This window comes from Eublepharis macularius, chromosome 1 (genome assembly GCF_028583425.1).
Source record: "Eublepharis macularius isolate TG4126 chromosome 1, MPM_Emac_v1.0, whole genome shotgun sequence".
In the NCBI taxonomy this organism is placed as follows: Eukaryota; Metazoa; Chordata; class Lepidosauria; order Squamata; family Eublepharidae; genus Eublepharis; species Eublepharis macularius.
In genome coordinates this window covers 221,595,511-221,617,424 of record NC_072790.1, presented here as the reverse complement: position 1 = coordinate 221,617,424, position 21,914 = coordinate 221,595,511, and the positions used below count along the sequence as shown (strand labels likewise).

General features: G+C 45.5%; 1 protein-coding gene across 2 annotated transcripts in view; it reads left to right on the top strand.

The window, feature by feature from the left end:
* The window catches only part of ELP3 (elongator acetyltransferase complex subunit 3), a 111,530-nt gene that overhangs the window by 34,391 nt on the left and 55,225 nt on the right, over positions 1-21,914 (top strand). For both annotated transcript variants that reach the window (XM_054982037.1, XM_054981959.1), the window contains exons 8-9: positions 3,686-3,847; positions 6,113-6,239. In XM_054982037.1, coding sequence (XP_054838012.1) covers positions 3,686-3,847; positions 6,113-6,239 — 289 coding nt within the window. The remainder of the gene's footprint in view (positions 1-3,685; positions 3,848-6,112; positions 6,240-21,914) is intronic.

The following is a 21,914-nucleotide window of genomic DNA, read 5'->3' as shown; positions in this document are numbered from 1 at the left end:
AGGTAGGCAGCCACATACAGGGCTGGGAACATTGTGTGGAATCTAGGAGTGCGTACCTATCAACACATTCCAGCTGGATCTCATTGTTCCAGTCCTAAAGCTCACTGATGGGTTTTTGAGAAGGCAACAGTAGTCTCTACAGTGTAGTTCTATATAAACCTAGATTTTGGGAACATTTAAAACAACAAAATCTATAACTAATAACATACAAACAGCACTTTGGGGTGCAGGGAAACCCCATTACATATGTTATATTTCTCTGTCTCTCTGTATCCAGAATGCGGAGGCAGATTACAGAAGTCATGTAATATAAAAATGAATCAAAAGCCTAAAAATACAATTTGAAAGTATATTAAATTCAGCAGTGAAATTATTTTTCTTAATTACAACTCATTTTTCCAATTTAGCTCAGAGCAGTTTACAGCAATTAACAAGCAAATTTTGTTAAACAGTAGTATCAACAGCAGTAAGCAAAAAACAAAGATCAGGGACTGTGTCAATATAAAGTGCGCACAGTATAGCAACAACCCTTCCTTGAAACCAGGCTAAAATGTTGGGCTTTGTGCATTAAAAAGAAAAAAGCTAAATGGGGGGTATTTTTTGGCATTGCCACTGATGACCTTCCTATCGAGGTACCCTGATAAGCTTCTAAGGAATCCTGACAGTTCTGCAGACTGCAATTTGAAAATCACTGTTAAGAGTAATTATCACTCCCTGGCAATTCACAAATTATAGCTGCTTGGTGAATGTTCTTAGTTCTACCCCAGCCCAAAGCAAGGCTGTAATCATGTTCAAGTTTAGTTGGGAGTAGATCTGTTGAATTCAGTGGACCTTAAGTATACACACACTGGATCTTGCTGCATGGGTTCAGTAATGTTTTAGGTAAAGGCTGTCTGCAAAGGTACAAGTCTGTGTTGCAATACAGGAATTGTGGTTTTATGTATCAAAGGAATTGACAGTTGTGGTCCATTGCAAGGGAGCAATTAGATCTGGCAGAGACGTTCTTAGCATCCAATCTGAACGTTCTTTAAGGATTTCAGATTTGCTTCTCTTGGGCAACTACTTCTGCATAGACATTTTGGCTGAGGAACCCCATTGTGGTATAGAAGATTCTGAGGCATGTCTCAGGCACGCAGTCAGTTTGTACCTGTCAGGTCTGCCTAGCTTGGAGGGGCTGGGGGGGGGGAATGTGATCACATGCAACATGTTGTACAACTTCATGATGCAGTGGAAGAAGGTTAGTGGCAGGCAAGCATCAATAACTGCAGTGGAGCACTAATTAAGAAAACACAGCAATTTAATTAACCAAAGCACAACCTCATTCTGGTACTGTGGCCAGGACTTTTTTTGAGCTAGAATGCCCTGGAACGGTGTTCTGGCACTTCTAAAAATACCCATATCATGTAGGTATTTTTAAAACGCCCCCACCCCTGCAAGAAACAGCCTGGATCGGGCCGCTGCCAGGCAGGGAGGGTTTCCCCGCCCAGCAGCAGCCCATTCCAGGCTAATTTGGGCCCAATCAGGGCCGTTTGGGGCCTGTTTTGGCCCTTTGGGGCCCATTTCCAGCCTGAAACGGCCAGGATCGGGCCTCTGCTGGGTAGGGGAACAATCCCCCATCTGGAAGCAGCCCAATCTTGGCCATTTTGGGCCCAATCCTGGGCAATCCAATTTGGGCCTAAAATGGCCAGGATCTAGCCTGAAACAGCCCTGAATGGGCCTCTGATGGGTGAGGGAACACTCCCCTGCCCAGCAGAGGCCCGATTCTGGCTGTTTTGGACCCAATCCTGGCCATTTTTGGCCCATTTGGGGCCCAATTCAGGCCCCAAATGCCAGGATTCGGCCCAAATCGGCCAGGATCTGGCCGCTGCCAGGTGGGAGAGTGCACCCCGGTGGCACAGCAACCCATTCAGGGCTGAGTCAGGCTCCATCTGGGCCAAATTTGGCCTGAACCAGGCCAAATTGGGCCCCCTGTGGAGCACAGGAATGCTCCCGGGGCAGCCACGGCCTGTGTGGTGATGTCACTTCCTGGAAGTGATGTCATCACGCAGTCCCAGGAGCGCGCGCACACATGCACACGCTCATGTACTGACACGGGCAGCACCTCCTGCTGGGAGTTGCCCGGGGTGAGAGTTCCCCCACCTCTTTCCCCAGGAAAAAAGCCCTGTTGCTCTTGACTTTACGTGGAACAAGGCATCCAGTGTGCTGAAGTCATCAAAACAGGTTGCTTACTGTTATGAGTCCCAGGCAGATGCAGCAGCTGCTAGCCACATGGAGGGAAATTATCTGCCTTCCAGCAAATCAGAATGGATAACGCAGCTTGCTGTGGAAATTGGAAGTGACGTCATGGTAGCAGAGTACTGTATCCATCCAGGATCAGATTGGGGTGAGGACATTCCTGACAGCACAGGCCTCAGAGGAAGCTTCAGGTTGTTCTCAGCTGGCAGTGGCCTAAGAGCACATTACAGAGCAATCCTAAAGCCAAGAGAAGGCTTGTCAAAAGGGACCTCTGTTAGGGGGAGCTGAGGGGGAACCCTCTGGGAATCTGTGTGGTAGCTACCACCAGGCAAAAGACAGAGTACTAGTACAAAAGACATGGCCAGGAGTCCAGTAATGAGGCTAGTCCCATAGGTGACCCACAGGATTTAGGCTGTGGCCTCTGGAGCCAAGTTCCAACATTGGTCAGCATCAAGCAGAAGCAAAGTGTTTCTTGCCGTTCACCAGGAAGCAAAGGATCTCTTCAGGCCTCAGTGTTGGGGCATTCAAGCAAACATGAAATAGGCTGTCAGTCAGGGCAGAGGAAGAAGTTTCTTGGGCACCTACAGGCCATTTTCTGTGTTGCTTTTTCTAGCACAGAGCTGCGAAGTGCCTTTTGCAACAGTCAAATACATTGGAAAGATGCAGATTATATATCTGCTTCTTGTATAGTCCACTTGAAAAATGCCTTCATGCTACCATTCCTCCTGGTACATTAATGACTCTTTTGACATGATGCTTATTTCCATGCGAGAGAAGGTGGTGAGGAGCACCAGTTAGAGGACATGTCAAAAAAACAAGAAGAGAATCCCCATTGGTTGTTGTGGGTTTTCCGGGCTGTATTGCCGTGGTCTTGGCATTGTAGTTCCTGACGTTTCGCCAGCAGCTGTGGCTGGCATCTTCAGAGGTGCAGCACCGAAAGACAGAGATCTCAAAGACACTGTGACACTGAGAGATCTCTGTCTTTTGGTGCTACACCTCTGAAGATGCCAGCCACAGCTGCTGGCGAAACGTCAGGAACTACAATGCCAAGACCACGGCAATACAGCCCGGAAAACCCACAACAACCATCGTTCTCCGGCCGTGAAAGCCTTCGACAACAGAATCCCCATTCTTCTCAGCTGTTACACGACGGAGTAACACAGTGTTTTCCACTGCAGCGAACAATTCCTCATTGGATGAGCTGCCAGATGATCCCGCAGCAAACATTTCTGCTTACAGAATGAATAGAAGGCAGGCATCAGAGGTCTCTGTTTTGCAGTTTTGAATACAAGCCTGATTTCCCAACATATGCTGTGAACTCCAAGCCCTGCCAGCCCCTGCTTTCTTGCCGGTCAGATCCTACTTAGTGTTTGGACTCTGGATTGGTTTGGTCCCTGATGTGAACTAGGTGGAAGAGAAATTTTACTTCCTTCTCTCTTCCCTTCCACAGGTACTCAGAGCGTAGCCTTACGAAATGCATTGGGATCACCATAGAGACCAGGCCAGACTATTGCCTGAAACGACACCTTAGTGACATGCTGTCGTATGGGTGCACAAGGCTGGAGATCGGAGTGCAGAGTGTCTATGAAGATGTGGCCAGAGACACTAACAGGTAAGGAGGTGGGAGTAAGTTATTTACTGGAGGGCAGACCTGAAAATAGCTGTTAACTACGATTGCTGAATGGAACCTCCACATTCAGAAGCAGTATACCTCTGGATTTTGGGTGCTGGGGAATAAACGACTGGGGAGGGCTACTTGTTCGATGCTTCACATGTTCATTAAAAGCTTTGAATCAAGCTCTGGTTGGCTGTGATGTCATATGAAGGAAACTGGGCAAATTCAAGTTTCTGTCTACAAATTTGAGTTCAACTGTGATTTAGAATTCTGATTTATTGGAGGAAACAAATTTCCAGTGTGTTTGTATTTGGACATAACAGCAAATGGGAGCTTGATTCAAGCCTTCCCAAGCCAGGAAGCCTTCAATCTTGCTCTGTATATGAGAAGAGTCGGAGCGGGAACATGCAGGCATAAGAATAAGCTGTGTTCAGTCTCATCAAGACAAACTTTAAGTTTGTTATGATGTCAGAGTGCAGCTTTGATTCCTTAGAAGTAGTCTGTTTTGGATTGCACAAACCAAACAGTCGGTCTTCTCATTTAATTGCTTTTGGAACTGGGAGGAGAGAATTGAATTCCGTTTCAGTTTTATAGCTGTAAAAATGAAACTCAGTAGCTCCTTTGTATGCTGACAAGTTCTGGAAGAAAATGGATGCAAGCTGAATGTCTTTACACATGCAGCTCCACATACTGTGTTTCGAAGCTGCAGATATTTTAATTTGCCACCTTCCTAGGAGGTTATTGAAACAGCTGTGCATGTAAAAGTTCTTGATGTCACCAGCTCTGCAGCAGCCAGGAATAGGGCTTATAATAAGGCATCGTAGTCAAGGAACATTGTTGTTTTGTCATAGTAACGCCTTTTTCACTGATACTCAAGGTGGATTACAAAATATGAAAAGCAATTCAATCAGACAGCAAAGGCCCCCATTAAACAATGGAGTGGGGCTAGTATTATAGAACTAGAAAACAATGGAAAGGAAAAAAACTGTTCCTCCAAGAGGGTGCCTGGCTGAGGATTGCTCAAGAAATGTGAGGATTTCAACTCAGATCTTCCCAGTGCAGCACTTGAGTCATTCTGTATACTGACTTTCACATGTATTAAAAACAGCACCTTACAGTCCGCTTAATGACTCTGTTGGGTGTTGCTGAATTTATATTATTCTCCAGAGTCTCCAGGGGCCAAGCTCAGGAATGGATATGGGAGGCTGATCATTACTGCTTCTTGTGCTCCTTGTGCTCAGTTATACGTCAGCATTGGAATGTAAGCTATGTTTAGTATCGTTGGATTTGTGACAGTCTACTGAGTCAGAATTTCAATGGTGCCAAGCTCTAGAATGTTCCTGGGTGCAACTCAGCACCATTAAGTTTCCCCCCAAAATTCTGTAGCACAGTTGATGAACTAAATAAAACTCCCTCACCGATTGTGGTTACTGGATTAGTTCTCTGTTACAGAGACAAGAGTTCCTTGGCATACTTTGCAAAAAGAGAAACCAGTTAAACCATTGCAACCCAATAACTGCTGGTTTATCTTAATGAATATGAACTCTAACATTGCTGGTTCTAGAAACAGGGTTTTATAAAGGTTTGTGAGGAGGAACTGGGTGAATGATATATTTCCTTCCTTAAATGAAGTTATCTTGAGCTTTATTGAGATTCTACCTGTTCAAAATAAAATGCAGATAAAGAACCACAAAGCCCCTTAGAGATGCAGTGCTGAAGCACAGAAGTGATTTTGTTTATCCTTTCCAAGGAGAAGATTGAAATGGTATGTTCGATCACGTGGAAAGGCTTCCTTCTCCTTTATAATAACTTTTGATATGTGAGAGGAGAGAAAATTCCCTGATAGACAAGACCAGTGGCAGCTATCATTGAACCGCAGGGAGTTTTCTCCATTCCAGCAAGGGTCACCTGATTCGTAACCAGACATGGAACTGGCCCAAGCTGAGTGCCCTTTGCTGTAAGCTACATTGCTGGATCAGTTCCAAGAGCACAGAGAGATTCTGTCCTCAGCAGCTCTTTCCCTAAGCGAAAAGGAGGAGCCTAAGATACTCTTTTTCCTTTATCCATAAGCAAAGGTTCTCACAAGTGCAGACATCCTTCTGCATACAAAACCGGCATTCTCTCACTAACCTATGGCCTGTCCCACAGTACCAGGCAACTACTATAAAGTAGCTTCTCTATCCCAGAAGCTCCTGTGGTGAGTACAGAGACATTTTAAGGTGTGTGCATATTTTAAAACTACATTTCCATTCCCCCCAATAGGGGTCATACCGTGAAGGCTGTGTGTGAATCATTCCATTTGGCTAAAGATGCTGGTTTTAAAGTGGTGGCGCATATGATGCCAGATTTGCCCAATGTTGGACTTGAGAGGGATATTGACCAGTTTGTGGTAAGTATGACCCATACTACTGTTGCTTCAATTAGAACTTCTTCGTATCCTTGGTTCTCTCAGCAGGAGTAATGAGGCAATCTGGCTTGTTTCTGGAAACATTTTGATTCAGAGTTGAGTCTGAAGGTGCAAAAGAACAATGAAATTCTTGATTGCTTCCTTGTGAATCTCTGAATAGCCAAGCTTTTTATTAAGAACTTGGTTGACAGGCAGACACTGTTCCAGGTGTGGGCATAAGTGGTATCAGGACACCACCTTTACAAAGCTTGTGAAGTTATGGCTGAATAAGCCGCAGAGTTTTGAAAAGCAGAATTTCGGGAATCTGAAAAAGAACAAGAGGTGAAGTGGAATTTTAAGTTCCAAAGAGGGGGATAGGGTGGAGTAGAAGTTAAACTGTTGTAGGGAGAGAGACAGGTGTTTCTCCCAGAATATTAGAATTTGGTCATCCAATGAAGATGATTTGGTAGTAGGTTCAGGTTAGGCGAATGTACATGCCACTTCACAAAATGCCTAATTAACATCAGGAGGTTTTAACCACTAATAGCCACTTATTGGACCCATGCATGGCAGATATATTTACCAAAGGCTGATAGCTGGAATTGATCTTCTGTGCTGAGGGTCAGTATACCTTGGCTACGCAAATACTGGGGACAAATAGGATAGCCATTGCAATTATGCCCTGTTTAGGAGCTTCCAGAGGCATCTGAGCTGGCTGCTGTTAAAACCAAAACAGATGGCTGTTGTTAAAACAGCTGAGAGCTGTTCTAGCAGATCTGCTCCTACATAGGCTATGTAAGAACAAAGAGAACCCAATTTGTATGCAAAAAGCCACGAGGATTCAGCAGGCACTGAAGTTGGAGTAGTTCTGTTGCTTTCCTGGTCTTCTAGGAACACTGCTTGACAGTCATCGAACATTGGTGAAAACCAACAAGCTATTTTTAGGCCTGGCAGGTCATCAGTCTTCGGATAATAGAACAGGCTGCTCCGATCCTCACCATTTTGTATAAGGCTTCATGTGATTTATCATATCACTCAAATATAATGAGAGTCTAAATATAGAGCACCTTGATAATCTCTCTCCAGACTTCTCAAATAGATCAATAGGTAAGTGAGTGATTTCACTGCTTTATGGGCTCTTTGAAAGATGCAGCATCAAAAATGCTTTATTGTTCCATTGTGTTGCATTTAGCATTGTGAAGGTACTTCTGTCACTTTTTATGGGATTTCAGTTGTAGCAGTGCTTGTCAAGACCTAACTTGTCCGCTTAAGGTTCTCAAGCAGGCTTCTGTTGTCCAGCCTCTTGGGGTTTTCCCATTCTGAAAGGCCACACAGACAGACTTCAGCTGGTCAACAATTGGCTTATCAGCAGCTCCAGTTTCTGATCCATAAACTGACCACTCTCTTATTCCATGAATCTTTTATTTACTTCATTTAATTTGCATCATTTATTGCCCACCTTTCTCACTGAGACTTAAGGCAGATTACAAAATATAAAGAACAATTTAATTAAGCAGCATAAGACCTCCAATACATAATGCAGTAGCACTAGGATTACAGAATTGGAAAACAGTGCAGACAAACAAACAAAAGGAAACCTGTTTAAGGCATGGTATATATGCCATAATGCAGGAAATGAATTACAAACATAGAAGACAGTGCAGTAAAAACAAGAGACTGCAGTCTTATTCCCTTATAGAACAACCTCGTAGCTGTTCCATTGTACAGCAGTTTCAACCCCTTTATAAAACTGCCTTCCTGAATGTTTCCGTTTTGCACATTCTGTAAATGATAGATATCTGGGGCTTCCTTGACCTCTTCGGCAGGCTGTTCCACAAGGTGGGAGCCACCAGAGAGAATGCTTAGCAATGGACATTTGCCAGTCTTACCCATTTGCAGGGTGGCACCTTCAGAAGGATTTGCTCAGATCAGTGAAGCTGTTGCAGCAAAGCCTAGCAAGAGAGGTTATATGTCAAGTTTGTGTGTCCAAGGCCATTAAGGGATTTGTAGGTAATGATAACCAGAACCTCAAAATGAACCTGGCTGATCAGCGACCAGTCAGATCAATGCAGAATGGGTGTGACATGTATGTTCTGCTTCATACCTGATAGTAACTGGGCTGCAGCATTCTTTACCAACTGGAGTTTCTGGGTTGCCCTTAAAATCAAAACCCACATACAGACATTGCAATAGTTTGACATTGAGCTAACCGGATCCATGTGGCCAGATTGATTAGCCATGTCACGGTAGGAGGGGACCATCTTTCAAGCTAAATGAACCTGGAAGGATACATTTTTTGCAGCTTCATTAACTAACTTCTCCAGCAATAACGCTGTGTTCAGTATAACCCCCTGGGCTTTTAATTGAGTCAAGCAAGTGTCAGATGGACTCAGCAAAAGTAGGGAACACAATGTCCTTCATGACCTCAGCTTTCCCAGCTAACATTATCCTTATCTTGTCAAGATTTGTTTTCAGCTTGTTTGTCTGCAGCCATTTAACCACAGAGGTAGAGCCCTGGTCCAGGACCTCTGTAGCATCACCATGTGATAGAGGAATACACAGCTGAGTGTCATCAACTATTTGATGACCGCCTACTGCTAAGAGTTTATATATAGATTGAATAGCATAAGGGATAAGACTGAGCCTTGTGGAATACTGAGGACAACTGATACCCAATAGCAACTAGGAGGCCGTTCAGCACAGGCTGAACTTCCAGTCTCTTCCAGCTTTTGATAAGGTCCCCCATGACATTCTGATGGGCAAACTGGAAGACTGTGGACTGGACTATAGGACAGTTCGGTGGATAGGGAACTGGTTAGAGGACCGCACCCAAAGAGTGGTGGTCAACAGCGTTTCATCAGATCGGAGGGAGGTGTCAAGTGGGGTGCTGCAGGGCTCGGTTTTGGGCCCAGTACTTTTCAATATTTTTATCAATGATCTGGATGAAGGAGTGGAAGGGCTGCTCATTAAATTTGCTGATGATACCAAATTGGGAGGAGTAGCAAACACCCAAGAAGATAGAATTAAAATTCAACAAGACCTGAATACTCTGGAGAAGTGGGCAGCTGTGAATAGGATGCAATTCAGCAAAGACAAGTGCACAGTATTACATCTGGGCCACAAAAATGGGAAGCACAAATACTGGATGGGGGATACACTTCTGGGCAGTAGTATATGTGAAAGGGATCTTGGGGTAAGAGTGGACTGTAAACTAAATATGAGCAGTCAATGTGATGTGATGGCAAAAAAGGCTAATTCAATCCTGGGTTGTATCAAAGGGGCCATAGCATCGAAATCGCAGGAGGTCATAGCCCCTCTCTATACTGCCTTAGTCAGGCCGCACCTGGAGTATTGTGTGCAGTTCTGGAGGCCTCATTTCAAAAAGGATGTGGACAAAATTGAGAGGGTGCAGAGGAGAGCGACGAGGATGATTAGGGGTCTGGAGACTGAGCCCTACGAGGAAAGTTTGGGAATGTTTAGTTTGGAGAAGAGGAGGTTGAGAGGGGACATGATTGCTCTGTTTAAATATTTGAAAGGCTGTCATTTGGAGGAGGGCAAAGAGCTGTTCCAGTTGGCAGCAGAGGGTAGGACCCGAAACAGTGGGCTTAAATTACATGCACAAAGGTACCGGCTGGATATTAGGAAGAACTTTTTCACGGTCAGAGTAGTTCAAAAGTGGAATCAGCTGCCTAGGGAGGTGGTAAGCTCCCCCTCACTGGCAGTTTTGAAGAGGAGGCTGGATGAATACTTGTCAGAGATGCTTTAGGCTGATCCTGCACTGGGCAGGGGGTTGGACTAGACAGTCTGTATGGCCCCTTCCAACTCTATGATTCTATGAAGCAGATTCCCTCATCAAAGATTCAGTGCAAAAACTGGGCTATGAAATCCTGGGCCAGCTTGGACAAGATGCCATCGGCATGAATGTTGAAATCACCCAGAATAAACAGTCTGAGTGTCTCTAGCACCAATTTCAAAATTATCTCTGCCAGGTCAGACAGGGTGCCCAGTGGGGAACTAGGTGGCCAGTAGATAAGTAGAATGCCCTATCTATCCTAGGAACCTAACATATGGAACAGACTATGAATACAGCTATAGTTTGCACAGGTAATCTGTGACTAGAGAGAGACTCATGGAGAATGATAGCCACCCCCCACCCCCAATCTCTGGTGCAGAGTTAATGAAGGACCAAGTAACCAGGCAGTGTTAAATGAGACTGATACACTCCATCATTTTCCTCCAACCAGATCTCTGTTGCACAAGCCAGATCAATTTTCTCTTGTTCCAGGAACCCAGATAGATGTGCAACTTTATTCGTCACTGACTTGCTGTTGCACAATATTAGTTAAGAAGCAGAGGCAGCAGACACACTTGCACCAACATCTCTTGGAATTGGACAGAGGTTAGATAGGCAGTGAACTTGCTTATTTAACCCCCCCACCCCAAATTCTTCCAGCTACTAGCTGCATGGGAATAGCATCCTCATCACATGTCCTACCCCAGTAAATGCAACAGCTAGGAAGTCCATAGCACCCAACTCTCAGTACTGGGAGGAGCTGGGCTCAGTGGTAGAGCATCTGTTTGGCATACAGAAAGTCCCAGGTTCAATCCATGGCATCAACAGTTAAAAGGAACAGGTAACAGGTGATGTGAAAGACCTCTGCCTAAGACCCTGGAGAGACGTTGCCAGTCTGAGTAGGCAGTATTGATTTGGACCAAGAGTTTGATTCAGTACAAGGCATCTTCATGTGATCAACATTCTATCAAACCCAGAGAAGCCATCCATCAGTCCAGAAACGATTCAGTGATCAGCCGAAGCTGATGTCATAGCCCATTCTTATGCCAGTGCTGTTTGTGGGTTCCAGGTTCTCATTGTCTCCCCCGCTAGTGGAACTTCTTCTAGCCACAGAATTAATGTCCTGGGCCCCAGATTAAGAGCCAAGGGCAACAGCCCTTTGGCTTGCACCAGGGGCTCATTCTTCAAGAGCAACCCACCCTTAAGAGCAGCTCCAGTGGAAAGCTGCAAAACACAGTGGGTGAGTGTGATGGTCAGGAGCCTTATGAAAGTGCAAGTCTGCAGGATCTGCCCTATCATCTCATCCACATATTTATTGTTGTTGTTGTTGATAATAACAATAATAGATTTATATACCACCCTTCAGGATAACTTAACGGCCATTTAGAGCAGATTACAAAGTGTGTTATTATTATCCTCGCAATCACCCTGTGAGGTGGATGGGGCTGAGAGAGCTCTGAGAGAGCTGTGACTGACCCGAGGTCACCCAGCTGGCTTCAAGCGGAGAAGTGGGGAATCAAACCCAGTTCTCCAAATGAGAGTCCTGCCACTCTTACCCACTACACCAAACTGGTGTAGTTTGCCCTCAAATGATTTTCAGAAGTTGCTGAAACCCAACTAACTTTGGCGCAAGACATGCTGGTTGTTCCTTGGTGAGACCTTTTCTGTGTATAATAATACTCACCTTAACTATGCTTTCTAATAAGTGTACACTTGGAGGCAAACCCTGGTTTGTGGCTGTGTAATGTGTGAAGCAAAGCAACCTTGAATGTGCTTTGTTGAGAGCTGTTGAACACACTCATGAACACATGAAGATGCCTTGTACGGAATCCGACTCTTGGTCCGTCAAGGTCAGTGTTGTCTCTTCAGACTGGCACTGGCTCTCCAGGATCTCAGGTAGTGGTCTTTCCCATTTTAAACAGAGAAGTTGGGGATTGAACTTGGTACTTTCTGCATGCCAGGCAGATGCTATGCCATTGAGCCACAGCCTTTCCCCTCTTTGGCATAAAGCATAACTGAAGGACAGTTCATTCTGGGTAACCCAGAAAACTGTCGAAGGGGGGAACCCCAAGCACATATTTCCTGGCTTTAGCACTTATTGTAATTCTGATTTGGCAGCATGTATGATTCATGACTCCTGCCTTCCCGTTCCGTTCCCCCCTCCCCGCAGGTCGCCTCATTTTTCTTGTGTGCTGACAACACACAAGTTGTCTTATATTGCCTAATGCAGTCTTGAGGTGATGGCTCTGTTAGAAACCTCATTAATCCTACTGAGCACTTGATTTATGCCAGCTATTAATCTGATCGTTTTATAAACTCCCCTGCTGGATTCGAGGCACTGGCAGCCCGGCTGGTTTTAGCTCCCTAGTTCTGGCCTGTCAACAGGAATTGCCTTGAAGGCCCGGAAAGGCAACTTGCCTCGTACATATCTGTAACACATGCAATAAACTGCTCTGTTAGCGCACAAAAGTACAGTATTTTTTCATTCTCGCACTTAATACATTTTTGCTGGAATTGGTAATCCTATATTGATTGCCCCCTCCTTCCCCTGAAAGTTTAGAGCACACTTGTTCATTTATTATTTAGTTATTTGCCTCATTTATATCCTCCTTTTCTCCCCAGTGGAGCCCCAAAGTGGCTCACAACATTCTGCCCTTCTCCATTTTATCCTCACAACCCTGTTAGGTAGAGTAGGTCAAGAGTGTGACTGGCCCAAGGTCACCCAGTGAACTTCCATTGCAGAGTGGAGGTATGTTACTGGGTGAAATCACAGTGGAGTGTTGTCCTAACCTCCCTCCCTCCTCACAGTGTGCAGGCAAGGAGGAGTACCGGTGCTGTTGCCAGGAGGCACTGGGCCTATGCGCCTCCACACCCAGGGCTGCATAGAGGAGAACTGGCACAGTGGTGCCTGGCTGCCCTGTGCTTGCACAGTGCAACTGTTGAGTGGAGTATAGGTGCAGCAATGCTTGGCTTTATCCTCTTGGCATGGGTATAGTATGGCCAATGAGAAGGAGTATGGCATTACCCCTGCTCCTTTTTGCCAACCCACCATGCCCAGGCTAGTGAAGAAGAGCATAGGCACAGCAGCATCTGGTTTTACCATGTGCCAGTTAGTATATTTGGAGAACAGGAGCATGGCAATGCCCCCTTTACCATTCTGGCTTGGGCAGAGTTTGACTGGTAAAGAGGAGCTCAGTGAGTGCCTCCTTTATCTCCAGCTAGCTCTTCAGCCCTCCATGAGGTGAGAGGTGTGTGGTGGCAGGAGGGGGTGTGATCATGTTCCAGAGCCGTTTTACCACAATACAGGTAAGTGTGCCCAAATCTGATGGGGAGAATAGTGTATAATATGGCAAGGATCTGCATTGTTCAGCAGTATCTTCCCCCTGCCCCCCCACCACTGAGAATAACTTCTAATATAGCCCTAACTAATAACAAATACAGTGGGCTCTAGAAAGGGGATGGTGGGCAGGCAAGCATTGCCTCCTCTTCTGTGAACGATCCCGGCCGGGTGAAGGCAGGGGGCAGACATTGCCTCCGACTCCACCCCTGATCCTTGCCGGGTGAAGGGGGCGAACATTGCCTGTGGCTCTGTGCCTGATTCTGGCTGGATGAAGTTGGGATGGGCATTGCCACCTGCTCTGTGCCTAATTCCAGCTGGGTGAAAGGGGGTTAGTATTGCAACCGGCTCCATGCCAGATTCTGGTAGGATGAGGGGGGTGGGCATTGCCACCTGTTCTGCTCCTGATCCTGACAGGGTGAAGAGGGGTTGGTCATTGCCTCCTACTCCATGCCTGATCTCAGCCGGGTGAAGTGGGGGGGGGCATTGCCACCTACTACGCTCCTGATCCCAGCTGGGTGAAGGTAGAGGTGGGTGGGCAGTGCCACCTGCTCCGCTCCCAATTCCAGCTGGGTGAAGGCAAGGTGTGGGCGTGGCCCCCTGCTCTGCTGATCCCAGCTTGGTGAAGGTGGGGTAGGCGTTGCCACCTGCTCCGCTCCTGATCCCAGCTGGATGAAAGCAAGGGGTGGGCATTGCCACCTGCTGCACTCTTCATCCCAGCTGGGTGAAGGTGGGAGGCAGGCTTTGCCACCTGCTCTGCTCCTGATCCCAGCTGGATGAAAGTGGGGGAGGGGGGCAGGCATTGCTGCCTGATCTCAGCCTGGGCTTCCCGCCGCAGCGCGCTCTCGAAAGGATGGGCTGCCTCTTCTGGGCTTCCCTCCACAGCAGCGCCCTCTGGTGTTGCACTAGAGTAGAAAGTGAGTTGTCTGGAACACGGTGAGCCTTTTATATAGTAGGATATGCCTGTTTTTAAAGAAGAGAACAGGCAGAGATGCAGTGACTTTCCTCAAGGCCATCTATGAGGTAAAGGGCTTGAGAAGGAGACCAAAGAAGCTAAAGGAAGGCATCTGGGAAATGGAAGCAAAGGGAAAGTAGTGACCCACGAGGAAGGTGGATAGAGGTGATAGAGGGAGTTCATAGAACTTTGTTCCAGGAAGGTGCCATGCACTTTTGGGAAGGGGAAAAAATAACGGCAAGAGCCAAGGTGTCAGGTAACTCATAAAGGCAAGGTGTGCCTGAATTTCCCATACTGGATGTAAAATGCCGCACCTGCATTGTGAATCTCTGACAGCAGAATTCTTAACAATGGGAAGAAAAGTGCATGCTTGAGTCCTGCATGTGCTGTTCTGTCTAAAGGCTTAAAAAAAATATTGTGCTAAATGTTCCTTCACTTGAAAGACTGCCATTCTTCTCAGACAAGTAATCTGAGACACCAAGCCCAAAGCTTCTTGTGCCTTTCCCAGAAGCACATTAGCAAAGACAGGACCAAAGGAGTTCACTGATCACGCCTTCAGGAATACTTTCAAGAGCTTTGTTTGGAAGTTGGAACGCTCTAAACACCAGAAATAATCACTTTAAATTACCAGTAAATTGCAGTCAAATGAACTATGGACGACTTAATGGCTGCTTTAAAATAAAAAGCACCTTAATAATAAACAAGAGCCTTGGCAACAAGCTGCTAAATATTTTTACGGAATGTTATTATAGCTATCAGAGTTCTTGTTTTATTTTGAATTATGGATGCACATTCCTGCTCGTTGTGCAAAACATGGTGGACACTGTGAACATGTACGTTGTCTGTGCTATAGCTCAGGATGTTCCTTTCAAAATTACAAAGCACGTTATGACTAAGATGCATTTCTGTCCCCATCATTGCTTTTTGGAAAAGTGTATGGATTATAATAATAACAACATTCGATGTATGTACTGCCCTTCAGGACAACTCTTAATGCCCACTCAGAGCGGTTTACAAAGTATGTTGTTATCATCCCCGCAACAAACACCCTGTGAGGTGGGTGGGGCTGAGAGAGCTAGAAGCTGTGACTGACCCAAGGCCACCCAGCCGGCTTCAAGTGGAGGAGTGGAGAATCAAACCTAGTTCTCCAGATTAGAGTCCCGCGCTCTTAACCACTACACCAAACTAGCTGTCAGTGTATGGATTATCCTGCTCTCTTTTGTGGAATAGGCTCATCTGCTGATTGTCCTCTATATCTTACCTGCCTTGAGCCAAGAGGAAAGGCAGTGTATAAATATCTTAATAAATTTGTGTCACACTCCCAGTTGTGTTTAAGCAGTGTTTTATGCATGCACTTGATTTTGCAGTTTCTCTGTAGCCAGAAGGCTTTCCACTTACTACACTGTCACTGTCCAAACAAGAACATCATAACCGCACAATGAGAGGTAATTTTATTTGTTTACTTGCTAAACTCATAGGGTTGTAAGGGACATCAAGGGTCATCTAGTCCAACACAATGCAGGAAATTCACAACTACATCGCCCCTACACATTCCTAGTGACCCCTGCTTCATGCCCAGAAGATGGCAATATACTGTCAGCATCCCTAGCCAAACGGGCCTGTGGAAAATGGCTTCCTGACTCCAGAATGGCGATCAGCATTACTCTGGGCATGTAAGAAGGGGCCATGAGAGCTAAGCACTCGTGTAACCCTTCCTGTCCTCCCTCTCATGATCTGCCTAGGTTTACAGAATCAACATTGCTGTCAGATGGCCATCTAGCCTCTGCTTAAAAATCCCCAAAGAAGGAGAGCCCACCACCTCCTGACGAAGCCTGTTCCACTGAGGGACCACTCTTCCTGAGTTTGCCTTTCTCACTGATATTCAAGGCGGATTACGGTTAAAGACATTGCTGGAAGAGCAGTATATGTGCAACCAATAATTGCTCCATGGTAATTGTAAACAAAATGAAAGTACTTTGTGCTAATGCCACAGTAAAATATAGACAGTAATGAGTTACAGGTCAAAAGTGGAAAACAGTGCAACGAGATACATAGAATAGCTGGATAACAAAATTAGAATACAGTAAACAGTCTTGCTATCCAGTACCAAACAGAAGAGCATTAGCGTGCTCCTAAAAAGAGATGTGGGTATGGACTGTGTAGTGCAGCCTCATTCTGAAAAACTTAATAGCCATTGTGTGAATAGTTTTCACCTTACGTACAATTGAGGTGGAACATTGTTCAAAGACTTCTTCTGAATTGATGAATGCACAGGGCTGAGCGATAAACCTTTGCCATCCTCACCTGCTTATGGATTCATGGCTGCCGGAACTTCTTTGACATTTCAGACTTCTTAAATGGTTGCCCTCGGAATGTCAGCTGTATTAATTAAATTGTGCCTTCCTTCGACCCAAGTGCAAGCAGCCGGTCTACCACACTTCCAGGTAATGGTCAACCTAAGCCTGGAACTTGGTGTTCTCAGGCATCTCCTCCTCTTCCTTACTGATTTGTTGTGAACTCTTGCCAATACCATGTGATACTGGAGAGAGGAAGCAGTGGCTGCAAACTGATGATTGTGTTGATACCGTTTGGATGTCTGCTTAGATACAGTGGGTGATATCATACCTGAGGCTGGAGGAAGTTCCTACAAGTAGTAGTCCTCCTACAACTTGTTGTTTTCCTGTTGGAGCTAGTTAAGTTGAAGGAAGGCTCCTTAAGCCGGATAGAGAATGCCTCATAATTTGCTTAGTGGAGTAGAATATAGGGCCACTGAAATTCTCTTTAGAAATATATTTTATCACTCCTAATAACTTGTAACTATTTTTACAGAAATGCAAAGGAGGGCATAATAGGAGAACCTGGTGCAGTGAGATTTGGAAGGTCTGAATTCAAATCCTTGCTCGACCATGAAACTCACTAGGTGTCCTTAGGACTGTGACTGTCTCACAGCCTAACCTGCTCAGGTTTTTTCAGGATAAAATGAGAGAGGAAAAAACCAAGTATGATGCTTTGAGCTCCTTGGAGGAGGGAAGGGGGGTGGGGTAAAATGTAATAGATTTTCTATTAAAGCAGTTTAAAATATTAAAGAACACAAATGTTATAGATTAAAAAGCTTTCCCTAAATGTGAAGTTGTATTCAAGAAGGTAAATTAATATATAGAATTCGTTACCACATAACGTAGAGATTAGTCACTCGCTAGTTTATCTGACTTTAAAAGTAGAAACCTAATGGAGCAGAATGTGTCTATCCATGGTTATTGTCCATGAGAGCAAAATGTCACCGGCAGGTTCAAAGGCAGTATGCCTTTAAATATCATTTTGGGAGAGCAAAACTCTGAAGTGCTGTTGCTTTCTATCACCCCTATCCTGCCTTTCCTCCAGGCAGCTCAGGATGGCACACAGGGGTCTCTCTCTTCTGCTTAACGCTCACAACAAACTTGTGAAGTTGTCACTGGTCAAGGATACCCAGTGAGAGCTGAACTCAATTTGGCAACATTCCTGAGTTCGCCATGCAGACACCGCCACCATTTTAGAGATGAAATTCCTTCTGTTTACAAATGCCATCAGGGACCTGATCCTGATTAGGACCATGGCAGGGGGGAGGGCTCCTGTTCCACCCCACCCTTACCATTATCAAGAACCCAGCCCCATGGCATCTTGAGAATGGCCCGCAGGCTGGGGGAACAGGGGCCTCTCCCCCACAGTCCTGATCAGAATTGGGCCCCTGCAGCATTTGTAAACAGAGAATTTCATCTCTGAAAGAGTAGAGGAACCTCTGTGGTGGACTTGGGGATGCTGTCACATCTAGTTCAGCTCTGAGTTTCATACCAGAGTGGGGATTTGAACCCGGATCTCTCCAGTTTTAGGGCCAAGCTAGATAAGACAGTGTCCCATGTTTGCCTTGCGGATGTGCTGCTGTTTTATAGAGTGAGTTCCCACTCAGGATCTCTGTTCAGCAATACTGCAAGGGCTCAATGCTTTTTAGGCCTACTGCAGTGCGGGGGGCAGGCAGAGGCTCCTGCCTTCACTCCATGCTGTTTTTTTCCCAACCCCAAGGGGTGCATTATTTGCTGACCAGCACTGTTTCAGGTAGGATAAATGGGGGCGGTAAGCAGGGGTCATTTCGTAGAAAAAGAGCTGCAGGAACTCATTAGCATAACTCATTAGCATATGCCACACCCCTTGGCATCGCTGGAAGTGTGTCATTAGCATAACTGATTTGCATGTGCCACACCCCCTGACCTCGCCTATCCTGGCTGTTTTGGGCCAAGTCCTAACCATTCAGGGCCGAAATTGGGCCCAAAATGGCAAAAAGGGGCGGAATCTAGGCCAAAACAGGCCCCAAATGGCCAAAAATCAGGCGGGCAGGGACACCTGACATGTGACCTCTTTGGAGAACTACCGGAACTGCGTTCTTGTGTGTTCCCCCTCAAAATGAGCCCTGGCGGTAAGGCAGGAGCCCCTCCTTCACCACAGTGGTCCCAACCAGAATCAAACCTTCACAATGCTGTTGAAAAGAATTCCCCACTGGAAAATCATTCTGTACAATGACAGCGTGCCGCCAAGGCAAACTTGGGATGCTGTCTCATCTAGTTTGGCCCTCAATACAACACTCTAACCACTAGCTGTCTTTATGTCTCAAGAGCTTCCCAGAAGATCAGTCACTCTTCCTCCAGTACCTTTCCCTTTATGCCTCTTTCTGTGTGTGTGTGTGTTGTCTTTTAGATTGTAAGCCTGAGGGCAGGGCCTGTCTCTCTGCTACTATCAACAGCTTGAGAGATGATTGTTGGAAAAGCTGGAGAGAAATATAACATCTGCCCCCTGTTAAAAACAGGAAACTATACTGAACAAACTCTTGGTCTGATACATCAGGCTCTTTTAGAGCAGCGTTCCCAGTGTTGATGAGCATGTGGGCCTTTTTGGAGATTTGAGAGTGAATTGTGGATACCATCACAAAATGGCTTCCATGGAAGAAATAACAAAAGGGTGGGAGAGCTCAAGCCGAATGGGAGGGTCCAAGCCAAGCATTCTCCTGAGATGAGAGTAGCTAATTCTAAATAGTCATGCCCTGTAAATGCAAAGGTGATGTTCTGAAACACTTCCTGTTCCATTAAGGTAGAGGAAAGTCCGATGTGGTTCTTTACTTCAGATATGAGGTGTTTGGGGGAAGAAGTAAGCAAGTGCCACCCTCTTAGAATTTTTCACATAGGCCTAAAGCAGCTAGCAGTAATGTAAATGAATTTTTACACTCCTCCCCCCCCCTTTGTCCTAAACTCCTGCAAGGTTTTAGCAAATTTATTTGGAACTGGGCAGGAAGTTCCATAGTATTGGAACGGGAAGTTCCTTGCTCACAACGCAGACTGGTTACACTTTCTCAGAGAGGAGATGCAGATTGGGGCCTTTCCTGTTGAACTGAAGAGGCTAGCAGACTCGTATGGGCAGAGACTCAAAGAAGTTGGACCTCAGCTGATTGAGGCTCAGCATCCTTGAACATGTGCATGTTTTGGAGAAAGCTGACACTTCTGACTCCACCTCCTTTTCAGTGTTGGCTCTGCTGTGCCGCAGTGCTAGTCTAGTCATTACTAAAATTTGTGGCTCCTTTCAGGGTCCTGCCATTGAAGAGTTTATCTCATGACTCTGGGCAGCATATACTCCTTTGTACCTGAAACTTGGAAGCATTTTGTGAATGTGCTCTGTATATGAATAAGCCTTTGGAAGATGATTACTGCCTTCCTTAACAGTTCATTTCCCATCATTTGAAAGATTTCTTCCACTAATCTCCAGGTTATTTTATCACATATGGTTGGTGAGAAAGAGAACAAGCTGCTTTGTAGTTCCCTTTAAATGGGGGGGGGGGGAATATTGGAAGAAAAAAGAAGAATCCTAATCTCCAGCAGACTTGAATGCCAAAGCCCCCATAGGCAAGTGACAGAATTTATTACATTTGTATGTATAAACAGCCCAGCAACTGTTTCACACCCTGCGGATTTGGAGCCAAATCAGCAAAAGCCGCCGTGTCTTTGAAGTGTTACTCTTGGGCACTGTTGTTCATTATCCTGCCGGGAATGCAAAAGTAGATAAGGAAGGCTGTTGCACAGAGTTTAAAATCATTGACAATCTCAAGCTCCTGGATTAGGAGTGCAAAATTAATTTGCTGCCTGTTGCAGATAACCTGTAAAATCCACCATACTTTCCTAGGCATTTAATGTCCGTCTTAGGGATGAATTTTGCTCTCCTTTGTCCCCCAGCTGTTTTCTGATGCAGAAATATTTTATTGGTTCATGCACTTTTTTGTCTTGCACCAGCTTTGTTTGCCATAAGCGATATAAGACAGGCTGTTCCATAGTTTGGTGACATGACTCCTTTCAGTGTGTTGCTTCTGATTGGCTAGCATAATCCCACGCGACTAATCAAGGAAGGGGAAAGAAGCAGTAACCCAGGGGTAAAAAGACACCACAGCAAAATCTAAGGAAAAACCTGGCACCAAAGCCAGTAATCATGCAGTCAGGACATTTGGAGGGATTGATTGGATTTTTTGTTGGGTGTTCAGGTGTCACCCTTAAAATGACTATTTGCATCCAAAAATTAAATGTGGAAGATATGCTGAAGAGTCCGCTTTTCATGTATAGTAGAAGGAAGGGATGTAGTGCCTTGAACACTGGTATGGCCTGTTAGGTCTCCTTCACACATGTGATGTGATTGAGGGCCAAACTAGCTACAATGCTGAGAGATCCATGATTGGATCTTCCCAGTAGTATTTAGTACATTTAAGCCTTCCTCCCTGGATGGTTTTACTGACCAACCTCCTGCATCAGTGCTCTCGCTAATAGAGAGAAGATGCCTATTATTTCCCCAACCCACTCAGCCCGTTGCCAATAATACTATGGCACAATGATTTTGATTAACAAAGCTGCAATAAAGGAAAATGTTAAACCTGATGGAGAAATTTCTTTTACTCAACAAGGGGTTCTTGGGAATGGGCCCAAATGAAGAGGCAGAACAATATTGAAGATGTCTCTTTATTGGCAATGATGCATCATTGGTCAGCACCAGGGCTTTTTTTCAGGGGGAACACGGGGGAACGGAGTTCCGGAACCTCTTGAAAATGGTCACATGGCTGGTGGCCCCGCCCCCTGATCACCAGACAGAGGGGAGTTTAGATCACCCTCCATGCTGCTGAGCGGCACGGAGGGCAATCTAAACTCCCCTCTGTCTGGAGAGCAGGGGGCGGGGCCACCAGCCATGTGACCATTTTCTCTGAGGGCAACCCACTGAGTTCCACTGCCTCTTTTCCCAGAAAAAAAGCCCTGGTCAGCACTAAACTAAACCAAACAGGATCAAGTCCAGGCACACCACAATATATAACCTCTCTTCATCACTATGTTTATCGTATTCATCATCCAGTCATTTGTCATCAGCATAATACAGTAGCATTCCTTATCCAGTTGTAGAAAAGAGCAAGAGTCTAGCAGCACCTATAAGACTAACAGTACAATCCTAAGGAGAGTTACTCCAATCGAAGTCCATTGAAATCAATGGGCTTAGACTGGAGTAACTCTCCTTAGGATTGCATTGCAAAACAATTTGTGGTAG